Below are 21786 nucleotides of genomic sequence, written 5' to 3' on the forward strand. Positions count from 1 at the left end.
GGCGGGCACCGTGTGGGCGCTCCCCGGGCTCGGGGACAAGGGGGCGGCACCCCGCGGGCACCGGGTGGGGCCGGGGGTCCCCGCCGCGCGCCGGGAAGGTGCGCTCCGGTCCTTACCTTCTCCCGGGAGCACGGCAGCGGGACGCGTCCTCCTCCTCCTCCTGCTGCTGCTGCTGTCTCTGTGGACGGCGCGGCCGCGGGGAATCGGGCAGGGCAGCGAGTGCCGCCCGCAGTGCTCAGGGGCTGAGGCTCAGCCGCGGCTCCGGGGATTGCAAACACCCCGCCCGCCCTTGTTTCCTTCTTTCTTTCTCCCTTCCTTTCTTTCCTTCCTTCACCTTCCTCCCTTCCTTCCTTCCTTCCTTCTCTCCCTGTCTCTCCCTTCTTCCCTCTCTCCCTCCCTCCTTTCCTCACACCCCGCGCCGCCGCTCGGCTCCCCCCGCCCCCCTCCCAGCGGCGCTCCCATTGGTCGCGCGCCGCCCACGTGGGCCTCGCGCAGGGCACGGGACGCGGGCGAGCGGTGCCGCTGCCAACGACAGAGCGCTCGGGGCGGGGTGGGCAGCGCGGAGCTTCTCGCCATTCCCAGAGCCGTCCCCGTCCCGAAGGAGACGGGTGCGGACGCCCGCAGGGCGACGGGAAATAACGGGCTCGCGGGATGCCACACACGGACGGGGCTGGGACGAGGACTAGGGCGCGAGCATTGCGCATGCGCGGCGGGGGGGTTGCTGGGGGCAGTCGCGCATCCTCTTGGGCTGCGGCCGCTGGAACCTTCTGGAAATGGCGGCGGCGGCCCCGGCTGGTCACAGGGCGAGGTGGCGGACGAGAGCTTTTCCGGTCCGTGCCGCGGGACGGGAGCCAACCTAGAGCCACCAGCGCGTCCCGCTTCGCCTCGCTCCGTGCGGGCGCTGCCGCCCCCTCCCCGGAGAGGGGTTTTTCCGGCGGTGATGGCGCAGTGAGTTTTAACTGTCCGGCGCTCTGCGCGTGCGCGGCGGGCGCTGCCACCCCCTTCCATCCTGTGTTCTCTCCCGTCGCCGGGCGCTAGCAGGCACGGAGGGGCTGCGGCTAAAGGCCCCGCAGGTTTTGGGAGAAGCCCCCGGACGCAGGTGCGTGTGGCGCGGTGCCGGAGATCCCGGGGTGGCCGTTCGCTTTCGCGAAAGGCTGCGGGATGCTGATCCCGCCGCGCCTTGGGATGTGGGCAATGCTGCGTCCCCCCACCCTACACTCAGGCACGATTCCCATCCACCTGCCGCTGCAGGACAAGACAACTTCTGGGTTTCCAAACTAGTTTTTGGGGGTGTTCTGCTTGTACAAATGAGACAAACGTCATATAGAGACATCTAAGGGGTTACGGAGTTGACTGACGATGTAACCCTAGTTGCAGCCTTGGAAGGGGGTCATTCATCTGCTCTCGTGAAAGGTTTTGCATCTGCTTGTGACAATAGTAGTATGTGGCAGGACTTGAGGAACACGTCTGGTGCTGTACTCATGGCTTCTCGAGTAATGCTCTCCAGATCGCTTCTGGGAGGTGCTGAAGTGCTGCCAGGTGTAGTATTTTGACACGGCAGCTTTAAACAAAAACCCTTTAGCATAGTTTTAATTGCCGTGGTCACTCTGCTACTGGATGGCTTTATTCTGTTACTGGATAGAAATTCCTTAATATTTCTTATTCATCAGAAAAGTGAGTTTTTTTCAGTATCAAAAGATAACTTTGATTGAGGACACCTGTTATGTGGACTTGCCATATATTCTGATCCACCCCCATGATGTACTGGCACAGATAGAGGATAGCATCAAAAATGTCTCATATTCCCATGCTCCTTGGTTTACTGTTCATACAAACTTCTCTCACTTGCTTTCGCAATCTTCCTGTACAAATGCTGGTACAGGTAATTTGTGTTGTAAAACAACTGCCTTCACTTTAATTCGATTCTGTTAGTGTACAGTGGGTACTGTCTGGTGGCCAGGAACAGCTCTGTCAGCTGAGTGACCATGTCACATAGGGAGTTGCCTTCATATTCTTTTGTGTTTGGCTGATGGCAGAGGCTTCTCTAGAAGTGGAAAACTCTTGAGTAGCAGACAGCCCATAGGCTGTCAGCATAAGTGGAGTAAGAGCAGTTTGCAAAGGCAGAATATTTTTTCTTTTCATGGAATTATACATGGATCCACACTGTAAAACATGACAGGCTACAGGTGTGGCCTGCATTGTGATACTGCATTTTGATCCTTGTGTATGAGTAGTATGAAATTCCAGAAATTTTGTGTGTGTTAAGTGTTCATAACCAGCAGCTGAAGTATTGGGGAAGGAGTCTCATGATCAATATCTGCAGCAGGAGATGTTAAGATCTGATAATAATATCTGTCAGTAACTGGAAAAAAATACCATTCCTTAAGCCTTTTGTAAGAACTACTGTTTGGACTAATGAAATGTATCAGTCATTTGATCACTAGTTGCTACCCCTACAAGTGTTTCTTGCCCTTGTTTCCAGCAGCCCCTCCCTGTTACATCTGGCACAGCTGCAAGATGCTTTTGTAGCTGCCCTGTGTTGGTGTGCATAGGACTGCCCTTGATGTGCCCTCCCATCCTGTGTCACCAGCCCTGTGAACCACTGGTCTTAGGACAAACAGGTCCAGCATCTGGTTGAACTGAATTCAGTCTAGTATCTGAAGGACTGAAAATTTCAGACTGTGGTACCAAAATCTGACATAAGAACTTGCAGGATGCCACACAGGTGAAAGCATGTGCACCAGCCTCTAGCAGGTACCTAGCAGGTCAGCCCATAGGGCCAGCAAACATCCTGCACAGGTGGAATGGGATTTCACTGCTTCTCCTATTGAATAACAGAACACTGTTCCAGATAGCATTTTTCTAGCAGTGTGTGTGGCGGTCATGGAAATCTTTTCTGTTATCCAACATTACACACTTCATTGGGTATCTAGAATTTCCTATTCCTCCACACTTCCTTCTGTCTTCACCAAAGGAAAGAATCATCATCTCCCACTCTCGCAGTCCAGTGGATTCTTTTGGTGTCCTGTACTTCTGTGTCTTAAATCACATTTCCTTTCTCAAGACTACCTATTTTAAAATCTTCTCAAGGTAGTTGCTTTTATTTTTTTTCTTCCCCAGTTTCTTTTACTTTGTTATCTTCCACTTTTAGAGACTTAATATAATATGTGAGTTCTTTAATTTTTGCCTCATTCAGGAGAGGCAAAAAAGACCACTGAAAACACAGAATCTGTTGGTACTGGAGTAACAGTTTCAGGAACATGTGGACTGGTGCATTTTTTGCCTAACTCACCACCCAGTACTCTTATAATCCAGGATATTAACTGCTTGATTGGAACAGCAGAATTGGGAGTGTGTAATTATTTGACAGGTTAGTGCTACTGCCTAGAATTAATATTAGTGACCCTCTGCTATTGAGGATAATGACAATTCTGTCCTGTTAATATTTGTTACCAAATATGTCCTACTGTAAATGTATATAGTAAAATACACATTTTTAATACTAGTAAAACAAGCACAAGGTATTATCTACAGCTATTAAAAACAGAACAGAGAACTGGGAGGCATCAATTCTTGCAGTATTCTGCAACTCTTTCATAATGATCACTTTGCTAATTCTTATCACAATCCTGCATAAGTTACCATTGTGAAAATAATTTATTGTATATAGTTAACAGCTACATGTAACAAATAATGCAGAATATGTATTGCTACTTGAGATGTTTGAAATGTTAAAATTTCAACAAAACCCAAAATAATGTGATTTTTTTAAACCATTTAATACGATGATTTCCCAAACTTTTTTGAGGAGAAACCAGGACCATAAAGCCTCATATAATTGATTGATGAATGAAGAGGGTAAGATGAGAGAGAAGAGTAATAGTTATTTTCTTATATGTCTACAGTCATTTCACAGTCCTGTAGCTGTCCCTCTAGTACTCATTTTAAAGAGTGATGTATCAGATTTGTGCCATGCAGTAGGGATAATGTAAATTATCCTATTCTAGTCAAGTGATTGGCAGATTCTCACATGTTGCATCAAAATGACTGATAGCTTGTTTGTGGGACATCACTAACAATCTCCAAAATATGGGAACTGTGGAGGTCCATGTTCTGATCCTGAGACAGACATCAAAATTGTCACGTGCAGATGGAATAAATTGGGAAGAAAAGTGGGATAAGGCTACAAATTCTTTCTGGCTTTAAAAATGGGTGGAATCTGGCATTCTAGAGCTTTGTTTTTTGTATAGTTGGATGTTTCAACCTTGGCAGGTCCAAAACTGTTTCCCTTCAACACAATTATGCAATCCCATGGGATTTCACTGTTACATACAAAACCATGAGTAACTGTAGCACAGTACAGTTCCACAATGCATGCAACCTCCTCCCCTTTCAACATGTACTTCAAAGGTTAGGATAAGGTAAAGCTGTATGAACTAGAATCCAGCTTTGCTGTTAAAATGGAACAAACAGCGTACTCAGGCTGGGATACTGAAATGAGTCTGTCTTTGCATCAAGATGTGAGATGCCGTCTGCCTCATCTCATGTCTCTAGAAGTGCCACACAGTGCCAGATGCCTGGCCTGCTACAAGGCCTGAGGCTACTACAAACATGGAGTGACCTTTCAGAAGAGCATTCACAGGCTTTAAATGACAGATAAGATTTCAATCCATGTACTATTTTCTCCTGTGCACTATGTTCTGTACTGCTTCTACACAAGATTTTTTTTCATGCTTGTTTGGAAACTGCTTCACTCATGAGTTGTATCTATTTATTGAATTTTCTTTTCCATTTGTACGCAATTCAATTATTTCATTTTATAAATATAGTAATATGGAAGAGATAGCAAGTTTCTCATACGAATGGTTTACAGATATATTATGTTCCCAGAACTACCAACAGTAACACTGCTTTTTTAATGGCGTGTGAAGGAGCTTCACAGAGTGTGCTGAAATAAAGGTGGAGCATGATTAGACTATGTGACATAGCCGTTATGCAGGTAATCTGTAAAAACACCATTTAACTCTGAAGAGGGAGAATAGTTTGGTGAAGTACTATTAATTAGACTATCAAAACAAACTAAATATAATGTAGAATAAAATTATAAATGATACAGTTAAGCTTCATCTCTCTCATCAATTGTAATACAAATATAAGTTCCAAGGCAGATTTGAGACAAGACAGACACAATATGTCTGTCTCGGTGACTGATGTGTCCACATTTCCTAATTTACATGGAAATGTATGTCTGTATAGCTAAAGCAAATGCCCAGTTTTATAAACATAGGTATGAAGTCTCAGTATGCAGTCAATTTCTTAAAAAATTATCTTCAGCTTTTTTATATTGAAAGAAATTCCTCAATTTCACACAGATTAGTTCTTGCAAGTAGATGGTGCACAGTAATAAGGTCAAAGAAGGATCTGTGAATCAAAGATCCAGTGTCAGATATTATTACCCTTAAGCACATGTTGAACTGTTCTCATGTATTCTGTCTTCTCCCAACTCCATAGCTTGTCTGTACTAAATAAACTTGCAAAGGAAGTAAGTTGGTTTCTGTTGCTATTAATTCTTTTAGTAGAATACTGCTGCTCTTTGGGGCTTTACATTTTTCCTGATTACAGAATGATATTAAGAAGCATTAAGCATAAGAAGAACCACTTCTAACTGCAGCAATGAGATTTTTTTATATAACACGGCTCAGATAACCTTTCTTGTTTACGTGTGTTTGATTATAAATTGCCAATAAAAGTAACTTGATGAAGTTTTGTCAGATGATCTCCTTTCTTTTTGGTTCCTTGTGCCTTTGCCAGATCTGTAATTTAGCTTTTGCTTCTTCAAAGAGCTTTAGAAGAAGCTGAAATTTTCAATGACAGATCAAAAGATGAACTTTCCATCTCTCGTTGACCGTCAGTGGACATGCTCAGGGAGTCACCTTACACAGTCTACAGAACCACTTTTCTTATAATCTGGAATTGTGATTAAACTGTGCTGTAGTTAAAACCACAGTAAGTTAGATAGTCTAGTTGCTGTTAATTTTTAAAAGCAAAACATTAGAATGTACATAATTTTACTGAGATTGAAGATACTTTATTCTTTTCAGACATTCTTTTCAGTTCATCTTATATTACAAAAATCCTTAGAGATCATCTCGAACTCCAAAACCTGGTCCTTTGGGTGGTTCAGTCAGGGAAGTAAGGCCACCAGCTGGCTCACAAGAAAAACGTCCACTCCTGAAAAATGAAAGCAGTTTATTCATTGCTGATATTGATAAAAACTCAGATTCTGTTTAATCATTGGATAGAAGACAGTCAAAAATCTGACTTAAGGCTGAAGGCACTGTTTTTTGTTTTGTCCTTCCCATTCAACCTTCAGAAAAAGTGTGATGTAGCCGTTAAAGTGAAAGGGTTCCAAATCCAAGTAGTGACAAAAAAATTCATAACTGAAATGCAAGCTAGGACCACTTGTTGTCTTTTATATTCATTTATACTTGGCTAGGCAGCATCAAATTTTATCAATCACAGTTTCGTTATAGGTGGGTGCTTCCCTGTGTTTTTTTGAAACTGTAACTGTTTTAAGATTATTGTTCTTGTACTCAATACATCTTTATAGAAATAATAGGAATAAGTAACACCGAAGTCAAATTAATTTCCCCATTGACACAAATGTAGGTGGGCTAACAAAGAACAGTGGGAAATAACAGATAAGAGAGTTCAGCAGTAACACCTTTCTCACTAACTTACAATCTTTGGTTTTTGTCAGAAATCAGAAAAACCAACACAACCAGCCAACCAACAGGAATTTGTTGGTTTAAATGATCTAGACAAAAATTCCAACAGGTGACATCATTCACCTATTAAGTACTAAGACAAATCAGAATTCATGTTTTCACATTCCATGCTCCTCTGGTCAGTCACCAAGAACATGCAAATTCTCAGTTCTTTCCAGTTTGTTTTGGCTTTGAATACATGCACTTCTGTTCAGTAAATTAATTAATGCTTCTTAGCTGTAGGCTGTGAACTCAAATCACTGGAAAAGTAATTTAGTTTCTCAGAAGAATCACCTTCGTGTAGGTGACCAATATTATATATATAATTTATAAACACAGGCAATTATATATTATAGTTTGTTATACATATAGCTTACCTTGGGCCTGGTTTGGGAACTTTGCCAGCCTTCAGCTCATCAATTATGTCTTCAATATCTTTGGGTGTCAAATCTTCCTGTTTAAAAAAAACAAAAACATTACTGACAAAACTGAGAGAGTCACCAGTTATGCTAAATGCAGCAACTTAAATTTATCAGATTAGTGTGACCCTAGCACGGGTAATTTTGATCCTATCCATTAACACACATAGTGGCTTAAAGAATTTTCCTGCAGGAAAATTGAAAAGTCTACTGTCATTTTAACGTTGAGACTTTATTTTGTGTGTAGTTGCAGAAATTATATTAAAACAAACAATGTTTGTGTTTTCAGCTTCCTGATATTAGGGAGCTGGATCTCTGCCTACCCACTGCACACATGCCATGACACATAATGTGTGTCATGCAGAATGGTGTCGGCTGCAAGAAAAAGATTTTGGGTACAGTTCAAGACATCACTTCTTAAATTAGTGCATACTTTGCAACAGACTGCTTTAAAATGCTTTCAAAAGCTTATCAAATACCTATGTAAAAATTCCAGATGTACAAGCAGACCACAGTCACAAAAATGCATCACTCCTCTTGTATAATCAAGACAGTAGCTGAAATTAAAAATACACCGATACAAATGAAGTGTTCTAGCAAGAGGCCAAGAAACTAAAAGATGCTGCAGGATATGAGTTCTTCCTGTCACTAGGAATTGGAAAACTGACCACAACTTCACAATCTGGAACAACTGGAAAATACAGGTAAGCCAGCAAAGAAGCTTAATCTTTTAAAAGGGAATGTAGTACTTACATAGTAATTGTCATTTATTTGTACCATTGGTGCATTTACACAAGCACCCAAACATTCCACTTCTATCAGCGTGAAGAGCTTATCAGATGTTGTTTCCCCAACTTTAATACCTAAACCAATAAATTAATTAGGCTTAGTAGTGGTTATGAACAAGAGTAATAAAGCATGAATCTAAGTACTCCATGGACATTGCATTACTTGTAGTTGGACCTTAAAAGCATTTGCACAGTTAAGCCCCCTTAAATGAGTCAAAAATGTATCCATTAAACAGAAGTTTCTAATGAACCATTAAGTCAATTTTCAGATACATTTTTGAGACCTTGTTTACAGGTATGAATCACCGAAAAATAACCATGAAATGACAGTTCTAAGAAACACAACAGATCTACTCAAGAACATTTTTAGTAATCAGTACAATAAAATGGAAAAATAGGGACACATAGCTTTTGTGTGCTGATAGGAAATGCATTAATATACAATGTTGAATATTCCCAAATTAACCAACATCCAAACACTGTTAGCTACAAATTCATAAACAACTTTCAAGTTACACACAGAAGATGATTTACCAAACTGTACACATACTTAGCATCCATGGCATGTTACTGTTCTACTGCTAGAGATACAGACCTTCCCCAATATGCGAGTTAGTCCAAGTAACATCTCAGAATCTGATCTCTACAAAATACTTCCATGGAAGGAAGAATACTGAAAAGCAGTTTTCCTCCATTTACTAGTAGGAATGGGATGGAAATAATCAAAGTTGTAAGTAAGGCCTGTCTCAGTAGAAACTACAGAATCATCCTTACTGCTTTGATTTCTCAAGCTGAGAGTTTCAGTTGAAATTAAGCTATCTATGCAGTAACAAGACATTTCATCTAAATATGCCTTTTTGAGACAACAGAGTATATGAAATTACAGATGACTGGCAGCTGTTCTGCAGCTCTTATTACTGGTTCTTAGAAAAAGTTAACACAGCTTTTCATAGAAGGGGAAGAGTTGTCAGTTGCTGATCTTACCCTCTCTTCTCCCCATAACCACCCAAAAAGGAGGAAAAAAACCCAACCCAGACACAAAACCCCTGAGTACTCCTTACATTCCATGATGCACCATTCTAAATTGACTTCTTCCATGGAGAATTCATAAATTATCTTAACATCATGTTATCATCCAGAGGGACCTTGACAGGATAAAGAGTTTGGCCCATGTGAATCTTATAAAGCTGAACAAGGCCGGTTTTCCACTATAGGAAGAATTTTACTTCAGTACCATGAAACAAAGGTAAAAAAAGATAAGAAATAAATTACAAACTTGTATCATACCAAGTTTCTTCTTAATGGCTTCTAAAATGCTGTCAGAGTCTCGCAGCATGCACGGCGTGGTGGTGCAGACCTGAATGTGGTATTTCCCAACAGGTTTGCGATTGTACATGGTGTAGAAGGTTGCTACTTCATAGACTCTCATGGGAGGCATTTCTAAAACTTCAGCAACCTGTGAGAGGCAAAAACATGCTACATTGAATTCTCAGAGGGCAGCAGTAAGGGCATTTAGCAAACCACTTCAGTGAAGTCACCTGTCCTGTTTGCAGAAACAGGTAAGCAGGAGGGTGGGGGTGGGTATCAAAGCACAAATGTATTTTATTCCAAGCGCCAAGACCGGACACCTGAGTTCTCTGAGTGGCATTGTCCTGCTTGAGCACAAACTTGACTAAGCACAGTGAGGAGCTTGAGTCAGCTCCCCTCCAGGATCTCTTGTCAGACACGAGGGGATGCAAGGAGTCAGCTCTAGCTCACACTGCACTTGGGCTGTGTGAATGATCCAACCTATACGAGCCTGCTCACACTAATCCATGGAAGCCTTTTGGTAAGGAATACCTTTAAGCTGGTACTGTGCTTATCTAATTCATACAGAGCAGGTCTCTCTCAGGTTCTGTGACACACCAGGCTACATCTGCAGATTCCTGTCCCAGCTAATAAGTAAGGATTGGAGCATGATCTCCATGGAGCCAGTTCTAGTGCAAGTATCCCTGATCTCATTAACATGGAACCCTGGCAAACTGCTCAAGTTGAGAACTGGCTCTGGTTTCAATAGTGTAACTGTTTTATGTTCCAGTTTCTCTAGCAGGCAAATAACAAATCATGGAAAATATCTGTTCACTTAAAAGCCTTAAGATCATTTTAAACATAATATCAACCTGAAACTGAAATAAACTAATATACACTGCCAGCATTAATGGAGCTTTGAGGCTTTATGTCATGCTGTAGAAACTGTAGCAGACATAACTTGCCTTTCTTTAAATGCTCATTTACTGCCTTCAGTCATTCCTCTAATGCTCACAATCCCCACCTTAAATTTAATTTAAAACTTTACACTTTAAAATTGATGGTATGCCAGATGGTAACACAAAGTACAACAGATTTATTCATATGAATATAAACCAGATTTTTTTTATTTCTTGGTATTTGGTTACTGTCATGCAGCCTCTCACTTTGGAGCAGTGTAGTTGTTTGCCTGGTTATTTTGAAACAATTTTAATAATTAACCTGACAAGTCTTCTGGGCACTTGCTGTGAGGTGTTACTCAACACTCCTGACATCAACTACACTAACATTGCTCTGCAGAGTCCTTACAGATTTAGAGACTAAGTATAATCCAGGCAATGTGAAATGCCATTAATATGGGAGGAAGAAAACTCCACTGACATTACCTTTTTTTCTTCCCCCACATTCAGGAGTGAGCAAAATCAAGTCTCTGTTCCTAATTCTATGATCACTCTGGGAGAAGAGCCTATCTGATAGGTTTTATCTAATTTTTTATTTGTTCTGCCTGTAGTTTCTAGCAATGGGCTAATATTATATAAAAAGAGCCATAAGTTTTTCTGCATTAGTTTTCTCTTTTATTTTTAAAAATGTAGTCTCATAGGGAATTCTCCCAATTCTGTGCCACACGTAAATTTCCGTGTTTTAGTAAGGTTTATTAATTAATGTTAATATTCTAGTAAGATATTGAAAGAAAACAATAAAATTAGGCTTGAAAGATAATAAAGTACTAAATACCTTGTTCATAGCTGATATGGGCAGCCATCCATGCTGTCTTTGGGCCAAATCCAGTACTGCCATGACAGCTGCAGACTTGTGTCCCTCTGGGTAGTTGTTTATGATCGCTTCTATTCGCTTGTTAAAGGCAAAGAAGGAAAACAAATCAGTACTGCTCTAAAGACAAAGTCTGTGTATTCAACTTTTTTTTTGGTCTGCATACCTTGAGGTTATCAGGTGTGAACTCAAATGGAGTATCTGGATTGTTTTCAGGACTATCTCTATGCTTCAAGAAAAGAAGAAAAACGTGTAAAAATGGGTTGTTAGAAAAATATTCAGGACATATTTACTGTTGTAAAATACCTTCTTATTACACAGTTACAGTTGAGCTGCTTGAATAAAAACTATGTATTCCACATAAAAATAGAGTACCAAAGTGATTAAATATATTTGGGGAAGTTATCAAAAATATTGATAATTATTTCATCACACTTGAAAATCATTACCTATTCCCATTACTTCCTACTAAAGAAATTATTTACTGAGAAATACATGAAATTATTTATAGAGAAAATGTATGGTGTTGTTATCAAAATACATATTTTTAACACTGTTAATACAGTTTGATAATTATGTTCAAATTTACAATAGGCAGAGTGAGAATGCTCTGGTTAATACCCTAATAAACAAGAGACTAAAACAACAGTTCATTTTTCCCTTTACCATGAAACATTAATTTTAAAAAAGCTGCACAATTCATCAAAAAGTTTGTTGTAGAATTAAAACATCTGCACATTCAAACACATTATTAATCCATTTTAATATACTGTTTTGATTTGTAATGGATTTCAACATTTTCATTTTATATACAGTTCTGAATCAAAATGTAAGAAGCAGAATTCTGAATTAGTATTTCCAAAATAAGGTATTCTAATAAGTTATTTTTAAGGTGGTCTTCTAGGGAAACATCAAATTTTAATTATTTCTTCTATAGTCAGAAAATACAAATTTGGAGGTCTTGAAAAAAGTAACATTTTCCTGTAGCAAAATCTTAGTTCTGATGAAAATCCTTTTCCACCAGAAAATATTCCTGCACAGAATTTTTAGCTGTCTCTAAGCAGCTCATTTTGGTTTCTTTTAAACACCTATAGTTAAGTTTAATTCCAAACTTCATATGGTTTTCATATTGAGAAAATTGCAAATCAAAGGGAAAGTTTGTGGGAAAATACAAGCTATACTTGAGGCTTGATGTTAAAAGTAATCCACAACTAGCCAATAATAAAAGCTTTAGAAGTGCATTTCGAACAAAGTAGCCCCCTCCATTGATTTCCACTTGCATCATTTCCTCCAGTAACCGAGGGTGATTTTGCAGTTGCCACACTACACTCCTTACTAAGCAGCAAAGGATTTAGTGAAAACCTTAGCATTGCCAAGACACCTGCATACTGAAGTTTGTATCATCAGTGAAGAACTTAGACCATGTGTGGTCCACAGCTACTCTCAGATTTAGAAATTTTAATATGGAAATATTTCAAGGGCAAATACTTCAATTACATCCGTTGGTCTGTCCAGGGATTACCTTTGCTTATCCTGTCTATATCCCAAAGCAGACAATATGACTGCCACCATCAGTTTGAAAGCATTGTGCCCTCACCACAGTTTCAAGTCCAATATAAAACTACCTTTGATAAATACTTCACCAAGGATGACTTTCCTATAAGAACAGGAATTATAGAAAGATGAATGATGCCCTTTGAACACACTAATATCTTATTTAGTGTTAATTTCTTGCTTGTTTTACAACATAAAAGAGCTTTTAGGAACACAATTCCCATTATTTCAGACTGACCCTTCCAGATAAAGGATTTGATGACTCATATTTAGTCTTGGTGAGTGTTTTCTACCAATTTTATTGGTAGAAAAAGAGTTAAAAAGCTCTCAAAAAGAGGCTGATGGAGAGAAAACTGACTGGAAATACTGGACAACTTTTATTATTTTTTCCCTTACAGACCTTTCCATGTCTTAGCTGCACAGATCAATTCCACAATTCATGGTATTTCCATAACTTAGCTTTTCCTTCTCAAATCTGCATGCCTATTTTGCTATTATTTTGCCTTCCGTAGCTATTTGATAGTTAACAATTGTACTTCATCTCAATTGCTTTTGCAAATAAATGTATTTGCTTTATTAAAAACTCCCTCTTTGTCTGGAGCAGCTGTTCTTTTTGGTGTATCATCTCTAAATTGCTATCCTTAAATGCCCTACATGTGAAGAGGAATAATAAAGAGTTTATATTGGAAAATACAGGTGTAGCTGTAGCAAGGTTTCACGATATATTGTAAAGGCTATAGCAGAGGCGACCAATAAATAAAACATGCCACCTTTTATATTTTCCCTTTTCCCGAAAGGGCTTCATCTAATTCTGGGCCATGGAGAGTGACAGTTTTCATCAAGAGCTTACACAGTTCTAGGACTCCTGAGCAGTTAGGAATTTATATTTTCTCTAGTCTTACATTTATCTGACAATGTGCCATTTATCTGAGACATGCATACACTGACATGCTCCTAAATGACATGGGTGCATTTCCATGTTTTTTCAGGATACAGATTCTCGAGAGCAAGATCAGAAATAAGAACACAGTATTGGAAAGAGTGTTATTTTAAATTACAGAGTGGTTGAAGTTGGAAGGAACCTCTGGAAGTCATGTGGGTCAAACTCTGCTGAAGCAGAGACACCCAGAGCTGCTTGCCCAGGACTGTGTCCAGATGGCTTCTTCTCAATCTATCCAATAATGGAGACTCCACAAGCTTTCTGGGCAACCTGTGCCAGTGCTCTGTCACCCTCATAGTGAAAAAGTGTTTCCTGATGTTCTCTGAGGCCATTGCCTCTGGTCTTGTCACCTGGCACCACTGAAACGAGCCTGGCTCTGTTCTCTTTGCACTCTCCTCCCATGCAAGCCTTTTTCCAAGTCTCTTCTCGTGCTCCCCAATTTCCCAAAGTCTTATGTGACGTTTTCATTCTGTTCATACATTGACTGTATCACATTTCTATTGCAGAACAGAGCCTATTTAAGTAGGAACACCTTCACTGCAAAGGCTACCCAAGCCACAGATGCCAGTGCACTCCCATGGAAGCCACTAAGGCTGCTGAATGGTCACCTCATATTCCTTTTGCCACACCAACCTGGGCCATTTTATTATTATGCTTTCTTCTTTCCCAGTGATCCATCTGTCTTTCCTGGCACAGAAAATTATTAAAGAGCACTGAAGAATTACAACAGAATAGTTAGAATAATTTAGTTTCCATGTATACTGCCAAATCGTTGGCCTGAAACTTGACCTATGCCCTATGGTAAACACCAGTCCAAAGCACTCTAAACCAAAATGAGAGAACTGGGTGGTCTGCAGGGGCAATGTTTAGGGCAACAACCTGCTCAGAATCCATATCAAATCAGCACTGAAAAAACATGTATTACTTCTCCTTTAAGGGGAAAGTACCCTACATTCACTACTCCAACAGAACTCAAAATATAAACTCCTCTTACTTCAAGAATGGTAGAAGTGGTCTCAAACACAAGTATCTCACTGACCAACTTCACAAGTAACTAAAACTTGAATACAGCAATTCTTCAACCTTTTGTGCTGAACACCCTGTGCAGCCCTATGACAAAGCCCACATCAGGGCTGTTGATGTGTTAAAGAAACTCAGTCTGTGTATTGAAAACAATAAAGTAGCAGAGCTAAATTTTAGCTGATAAGAAGGCTAAAATCAGGTAAAAGTCAAGTATAGAGAATGCATGTTTCAATGAAGAAAGGTAATCATAATAAATGTCTCTGGAATCAGGCCTTCCCTAGGCATCAGAATGTAGAGATTTGGAGCATCACTCTTACAATCCTATGGGCAAACAATCTACCTAAGTTTGTACTTGATATCCTCTCACTGGAAGTGTGATGTAGCTGCCTGTGATGGCACTTTAATGATTGAGAGAAAGGCTCTTTCTGGGTGTTTCAGAATACCAAGGCATTTCAGCAGAAGTTCTCTTATTTATTTCTGTGTGTTTCTGTTAACATGTAACATGTTTGCAAAGGGAAGCACAGGCATGCCAATCAGAAATGCCTTTTAATACTAGATTTTGTGATAACCATGTTCCTTGCTAGCCTGTCCTCTGCTGTTACAACACAAATACACTGCATGCATTTACCTTCCTCATGTACAGATGAAAAGTGCAAGAAGCAGCAGCAATAAGCTTTGTAAAACAAACTCATGACATTTGTGTGTAAACTGACATACTAAGAGGACCACCACAACAGGTCTGAGTTACTTCCATTAGTCCTGCACGAGCAGTTTTTAAACAAACTTTTGATACTTCTGCTTGTAATTAAAAACCACCCAAACAAACAAAACCTTAAAAAGTTTTTCCTCAACAGAAATCCAGGAGGAGTCCAATTTTCTGATGTACATGAACACCTGGTGTTGATGAAAAGAATGCCTTTGTCTCAAACCAGCAGGACAAGTTTCCCTTGAAATCTCCCACTTTAGGTACCATCTGGAATTTAGTTAGGGCAAACAATTTCACACACATATAGTGACATCCAACTGTCTTCCTCCCATTACCTTTTACTTCAGAGAAGAAAAATTATTACCTTATTAGAAAACAACAACTGAGGAAAAAACAAGGAAAAACCAAGTTCTTATGCTCCTTTAGCAAAAATTCTGCTGCGGAATAAATCATCAAAGATGCTATTAAATAAACATCTGCAAAGCACTCAGCTTTTCTACTTGCCTTTCTCTGTTATCAGGCTCCTCCCTGCAGCAAATAATTTAAAAAATTACATAAATCTTGAATTTACAAAGCTATTTAGCTTCATATGTCAGACATAACAGCCATTAGGGTGCCAAAGACATCTTCTGCCTGTCTTCACCAACCTCCAACTATACTTGAAGTTTCCTAAATTGCCAGACTACAGCATTTCCTCTATTCCTTGAACACCAGCTCTCACCCTGTAAATCACCAGTTCCTGCTCAGATTTCTGGAAAATTACACAAAGCATATACTGAGATCCTATTAACTTCATTTTATGATTAAAGCTGTAGAGACAGCTGCAGAAAGGAAATAACAACAACAACGTGTCCAAAAATCCTGAGCACCTGTTTTCAACAGAGGTCAACTCTCTAGTAAAGGGCTGATTTTTACCATGTTTTGAGAAAATGCCAAATTATTCAGCTGTTAAACTGCAGACCAGCTAAAGCTCTGAATGAAGCAGAATGGCACAAAATACACACTCTCTTGAGATGCTTCAGGTTCTCTTCAGAAGTAGACAGGCAATACAGCTGCTTCACACACTTAAATTCAAGGGCTTTTTAGTTTTTTCAATTGCTACTACTGTTTATGCTTTTTATGACAGTGCTTAATGGCCTCAATTACAACTCATTGTATGACCTGCTGTATCACACAGAACATGAACAAGAACCGTACTTTTCAACTCCTGTAAACACAGCTAGGACCTGAGCCCACGGGTAATTCTGCACCAAATTTCAGAAAGCAAGAAACTGCACCTTTAAAAAGTTTAATGAGATTCAATTACAAACTCAACTAAAATAAATAAAGGAAACAAGAACTGGTTTATAATTAAATAAAGTTTAAGCAAAGTCTCATCTGCAATCACATACAAATTATGGAGCATTTTCACTCTATAAGGCAAGAAACACAAGAGACAAAAACTAAAATAAAAATTATGGAGCATTTTCACTATATAAGGCAAGAAACGCAAGAGACAAAAACTAAAATAAAACCTAAAATAAAACTCCATTACAACTCTAATAGAAGGCTCTATAGAAAAAAAAACCCTCTTTGTAAATGCCAGTAGGTTCTATAGCAAAGTTCTGCCCATCAGAAGCTTTTAGGCAGATTTGAAGAAGCACATGCCAGACTCTTCTGACCCATCCCCCTTACAGTAAAGCAGATTATTTACCACAAATAAGGCTCCAGTGGCATTGCGCTCTGCTGTTCCGTGCAAGTATCGGATATGTCTTGCCTACAAGTAAAGGACAGGGTTAATAATGCACATTCTACCAGTGGCTGCTTTCAGAACCAGTCTGATTGCCATTCTAACTGTAAGCCATTAATTCTACTGCCATCACTAATAACTTACAATAAGTCAAGAAGTGATTATTAAGGGCTCTCCTGTACTATTCGGAGAGCAAATCTCTCGACTCCCGCCTTGACCAGTTGAAACAATGTAGAAATTAAAGGATTTAACTCTGCTACTGCTAATTAAAATGCCTTGAACACAAATTCTCATCCAACATTTCATGAAGAATTCCCAATTTCTGACTTTACATGCTATCTGCTATAAAGTTTGCAGAAACCACTACTACTACTGAAATTCTTCTCCATAAGCATTTGCTGCTGAAGTTCTTCTCCAGTAATCATTTGCATGCTTCTTCAGCTTTAATCGAACCAAACGCTTAGAACTAGCACAGGAGGGCAATGTAAACACAAACCTGAAGAATGAACAGAACACAGACCTATAGGCAAGTTCTGTTCAACTATTCTCTGTACTCTCTAACACGCCAGAACAGATCAAGATTTCTAGATTCTGGCCGGTATTAGTAAGATTTGATAATTTTACCGCAAGTATTTATTCTATTAAAAATTAATTTTATATGAAATTACGTGTATTTTAATACTTGATTCTTGACCAATTCTGAGCTTTCTTAAAGTAGAATCACAGAATGCTTTAGGGTGGAAGGGAGCTAAAGATCATGTCGTTCCATGGGCGGGGACACCTTCCACCGGACCAGGCTGCTCACAGTCCCATCGAAGCTGGCCCCGAACGCTCCCAGGGATGGGAGAGGTCATATGACAGGGAAAGGCTGCAGCCATCCCGTGACATTACACTGCGTGAGCCGCTGCTAGAAACACTGAGCTGACCCGGCCGTCTTTGCACAAGAGCCGGCACTGCGGGTCCGCGGTCCACGGACTCGGATTCCAGGCACCGCCCTACCCGCAGGCCCCGTCCCCCACGCCCCGCCGCGGCCTCCCCGCTGTCCCGCGGCCTCTCCCGCTCCGGGCCGGGGTTGGCAGGGAGCCCTTACCGAGCGTGCGGCCGCAGCGCGCAGAACAGCGCACAGGAGCATGGCGGCGGCAGCGCCGATCCCCGCTCCTGCTGCTCCTGCCGCTCCTCCTTGTCCCGATCCCTCTCCTTGAGGCCCGGGCTCGCCCTCCTCCGAGCCGTGCCAAGGAGACCCGCAGCGCGCATGCGCCGGGGCGCGCCCGCAGCGCGCGTGCCCGCTGTGGGAGCGGGGGCTGTCCGGGCTGCCCGGGCCCGCGGGGATCCCGGCCCGCCAGGGAACGCGGCCTCAGGGGTGCCTTGGGATGTCCCCGGGAGTTACAGCCTCTCGTGGCACGCACCAGCGTGGAGAAAACAGATTCCTTCGGAAACAAGGGCTGGTAACAGCGGAAAAAGGGCAGAAAACTAGAGAGGGTTTCTTTCAGCCCTGTGTTTCCCACCTTCCTACCCACTTGTTTGGGCTGCTCGCACCTATGTTTTGTCCTCCTTTAGGAGAAACAATAAACATTGATGGTCTTTTTGGCCTCTGATAAGCGTTCTCGTATGACACCATAATCCAGTTAATACATAATACAGTTAATGCTGGAACTGAGGATCACAGAATCACAGAATGGTTTGGGTTGGAAGGGAATTAAACATCATCTAGTTCCAATCCCTGCCATGGGCAGAAACATCGCCCACTAGGCCAGGCTGCTCAGATCCCCATGCAGCCTGGGCTGGAACACTGCTGGGAATGGGGCATCCACAATTTATCTGGGCTAGATGGCAGTAACAGGCTCTTCCTTAGGTGCAGATGGATCCTCAGAACAAGGTTGGCAGGTCCATCCTTGTGTGAAAAACGTCAATCACTTGTTTTTAGAATTTTAAAAGTTTAGTAGTAATAAAATGTTTATAGAAATAGTAGTATAATTAGAGTAATGAAAATTTGGACAATTAGGATTTAGGACAATACGGGAGAATAAGAACAAAGTTACGGACGTCCGGGTACCTTTTTCTGGGCAAAATAAGCCCGAGAAAGGACCCACGTTAACAGAGGATTAACCCTTAAAAACAATAGCCTGTTGCATATTCATACACCTCATACATGGTGCATAAATTCCATTCAAGCACAGGATTCTGTCTGGTCAGTGTCAGCTTCTTCCTCTTAATCCTGATGGCGTCTTCAGGGCTGAGCAAGGTGGGAAGAAGTTTGTTTCTTCTGATAATGGAGCAATAAATTCTCTTCCTCTGAAAGATTTAAGGTGTCCTGTGGCTGCTATCTGGTGTGAGTACCTCATTCCTTTCTTAAAAAAATATCCCACATACATCGTTCCTATTTCAACATTAAGTTATAACCTAAAACTATATTTAACACACTAATTAAAAAAAAATAATACAGCATAACTTTCTAACATAACACATATAATATTCATTTTAATATTTGCGAAAAGCCAATAATAAAATACGGATTTTTCACATAGTGTGACACCATAATCCAGTTAATACAGTACAAATGCTGGAACTGAGGATCACAGAATCACAGAATGGTTTGGGTTGGAAGGGAACTTAAACATCACTAGTTCCAATCCCTGCCATGGGCAGGAACATCGCCCACTAGGCCAGGCTGCTCAGATCCCCATCCAGCCTGGGCTGGAACACTGCTGGGAATGGGGCATCCACAATTTATCTGGGCTAGATGGCAGTAACAGGCTCTTCCTTAGGTGCAGCTGGTTCTTAGGGACATGGTTCACAGGTCCATCCTTGTGCAGAGCCTTGATCATTCAGGTTTTGTGATGAGGAGTGCAAATGTATCTTTTACACTGTCAAATAAATTCACATTTTTCGAATAGCAGCCAAGAAGGAAGTCTTTTATTCCAATGAGTACTCAGCATTCTAGATTGGCAAAGCATCACCTGATGTTCCATATCTTTTATGATATCCTCCTTCTCTCTGAGGAGGAATCTCCCCTGCAGTCCCCACCCTCTCATCTACCCTAGCTTTCAGTGGGGCAGCCTTATTAATTTCATGAATTTCACACTGAAGACCTATCCATGCGTATTTCATTTTTTTACTAAAACTCTGATGATTTGCAAGTTGACATTGTGAGTAACAATTACATTTAATAAGTACACAGGAGAACAAAAATTCAGCTTTCCTTACAGTGTTTTCCTTCATCCAAAGCATTAACTTCCTTTTTCATCTCCTTACTTATGTTGAAAGACCCTCTTTTATTTTGTAGAAACTTTCAAAAAGGCAGGATTAGCTACAGCAGACTGAATTGTATTAAAAAGATTTTATGATTATAGTATGAATTTGTACTGACAAAATGATCCATCAGGGCACCTGTTGGGACAAAAGGCCAGGTTAGCAAGAGCCACAGTGGTCATGCCTGTGTAAGTGCACCTGAAAAAAGAAAGGTTTCCTGTAAAGAAACCTGCATGTATGGGGAGACAAGTGCCAGGATACATCTCAACAGATAGCTCTAGGGAAAACCCAAAACACAAAACATTGCATGTATTAGGACATTTTAGGATATTTATTGCTCTTTCAGATAATTGTATGTATACCTATAGGGATATGAACATATGTGCGCAGATATACTTGGGAGCTGTTAGTGTAATTTATGTCCTTTTAACAGAATACTTTTCATTTGTACTGGGGATCAGGCAGGATGTGGTATTAGCTCTGATTAGATTACTGCCCTTCAAATTTGGGTTCACTGTCGTCAGGGGTTGTGTTCCTGCTGCTTATTCATCATTTCCTCAATGCTGACAGATACTATCAGCATTTTTAATTTAAGTACTGCTACCAGTATTTCATATTTATATTGATTTGTTTTCACTGTTTACTTGTTCATAAACCTCACTTTTTCACTTGCAATCAAATAATTAATTTCTGTGTCATTTGATTTCTTTATTAGTATGCATTATGCCCAATAATTGCTTTCAGGCTTTTGACTTAAATGTAAATAATAGTAGAGATATTTAATGGCTGTTACATTACTCTCCATTTTGAAATACAAAAATAAACAAATCAGCTTTCGTTAATCTTTAACCCATTATTCATGTCCACATGTACAGGCATTCACTGTATATTTTCTGACATTCAAAAGTAGTACTTTCAGCCGCAGCAGTACAAGTAATATTAACCAATCATAGATGAAAATGTTAGATTTTTATTATTTTAGAATCATAGAATCATAGCACAGTTAGAAGAGACTTTTAAGATTATCTAGTTCTAACCCTGTTCAATGAGCAGCAACACCTTTCACTAGGCCAGGTTGCCCAGAGCCCCATCCAACCTGGCCTGGAACACCTCCAGGGATGGGGCATCCACAAATACATGCTCTAGCATTAAGTAATATAAATAGTATGTAATTTGCAGTGTGGGGACTGTGAATGCTGGCAAGCCATTTGAAGAGATTGTTTTGAAAGCAAGTCATCTGGAGAGAACCTAAAATCTATCAGATAGTATCAGAGACTTTTTATCCCATTAAAATACCTTTAAATAGCTCTGGTGTCAACTATGGAAAAGAGAAAAAAATAAGGCTATCAAGATCTCTCTGGTCTTTCAAAAAAAATTTTTTTAATACATTAGTATGTTTGTATTTAACCAGTACAGACATCTCTTTTAGGAAGTGTAAAAAACACAGGGGACAAACACAAGAGATCATATTAAATAATTAAGACCATAAAACATTGGAAAACAAAACATTCTCAGTTGCAGTCTTCATGTTGCTGTGCTGTACAGAAAACCAAC

General features: G+C 40.4%; 2 protein-coding genes across 2 annotated transcripts in view; both read right to left on the minus strand.

Annotated features, from left to right (window-relative positions):
* Nucleotides 1-379, minus strand: part of ANKRD12 (ankyrin repeat domain 12) — a 58759-nt gene extending 58380 nt beyond the window's left edge. Inside the window, exon 1 of the mRNA XM_066561693.1 lies at nt 117-379. The gene's annotated coding sequence lies outside the window, so the exon portion shown is untranslated. The remainder of the gene's footprint in view (nt 1-116) is intronic.
* A 5684-nt stretch (nt 380-6063) lies between these two features.
* Nucleotides 6064-18234, minus strand: NDUFV2 (NADH:ubiquinone oxidoreductase core subunit V2). Its single transcript, XM_066561705.1, has 8 exons — nt 18074-18234; nt 16948-17010; nt 11198-11260; nt 10996-11112; nt 9262-9430; nt 7940-8049; nt 7145-7221; nt 6064-6231 (listed from the first exon to the last, which is right to left on the minus strand). The coding sequence occupies exons 1-8, from the start codon at nt 18113-18115 to the stop codon at nt 6138-6140; spliced, it is 735 nt and encodes a 244-aa protein (XP_066417802.1). The 5' UTR covers nt 18116-18234; the 3' UTR covers nt 6064-6137.
* Between the last annotated feature and the right edge of the window lie 3552 nt (nt 18235-21786).

Source organism: Molothrus aeneus, chromosome 1, assembly GCF_037042795.1.
Source record: "Molothrus aeneus isolate 106 chromosome 1, BPBGC_Maene_1.0, whole genome shotgun sequence".
NCBI lineage: Eukaryota > Metazoa > Chordata > Aves > Passeriformes > Icteridae > Molothrus > Molothrus aeneus.

Bases quoted from the DNA above. Each gene is read 5' to 3' on its own strand.
- NDUFV2 (XM_066561705.1), bottom strand. From the start codon at position 18,115: ATGCTCCTGTGCGCTGTTCTGCGCGCTGCGGCCGCACGCTCG. The intron at 11,261-16,947 runs GTAAATAATCTG...CTTTTCTTGAAG, and splicing joins CCACTGGAGCCTTATTTGTG to CATAGAGATAGTCCTGAAAA. The intron at 6,232-7,144 runs GTAAGCTATATG...TTCATTTTTCAG, and splicing joins GTTCCCAAACCAGGCCCAAG to GAGTGGACGTTTTTCTTGTG.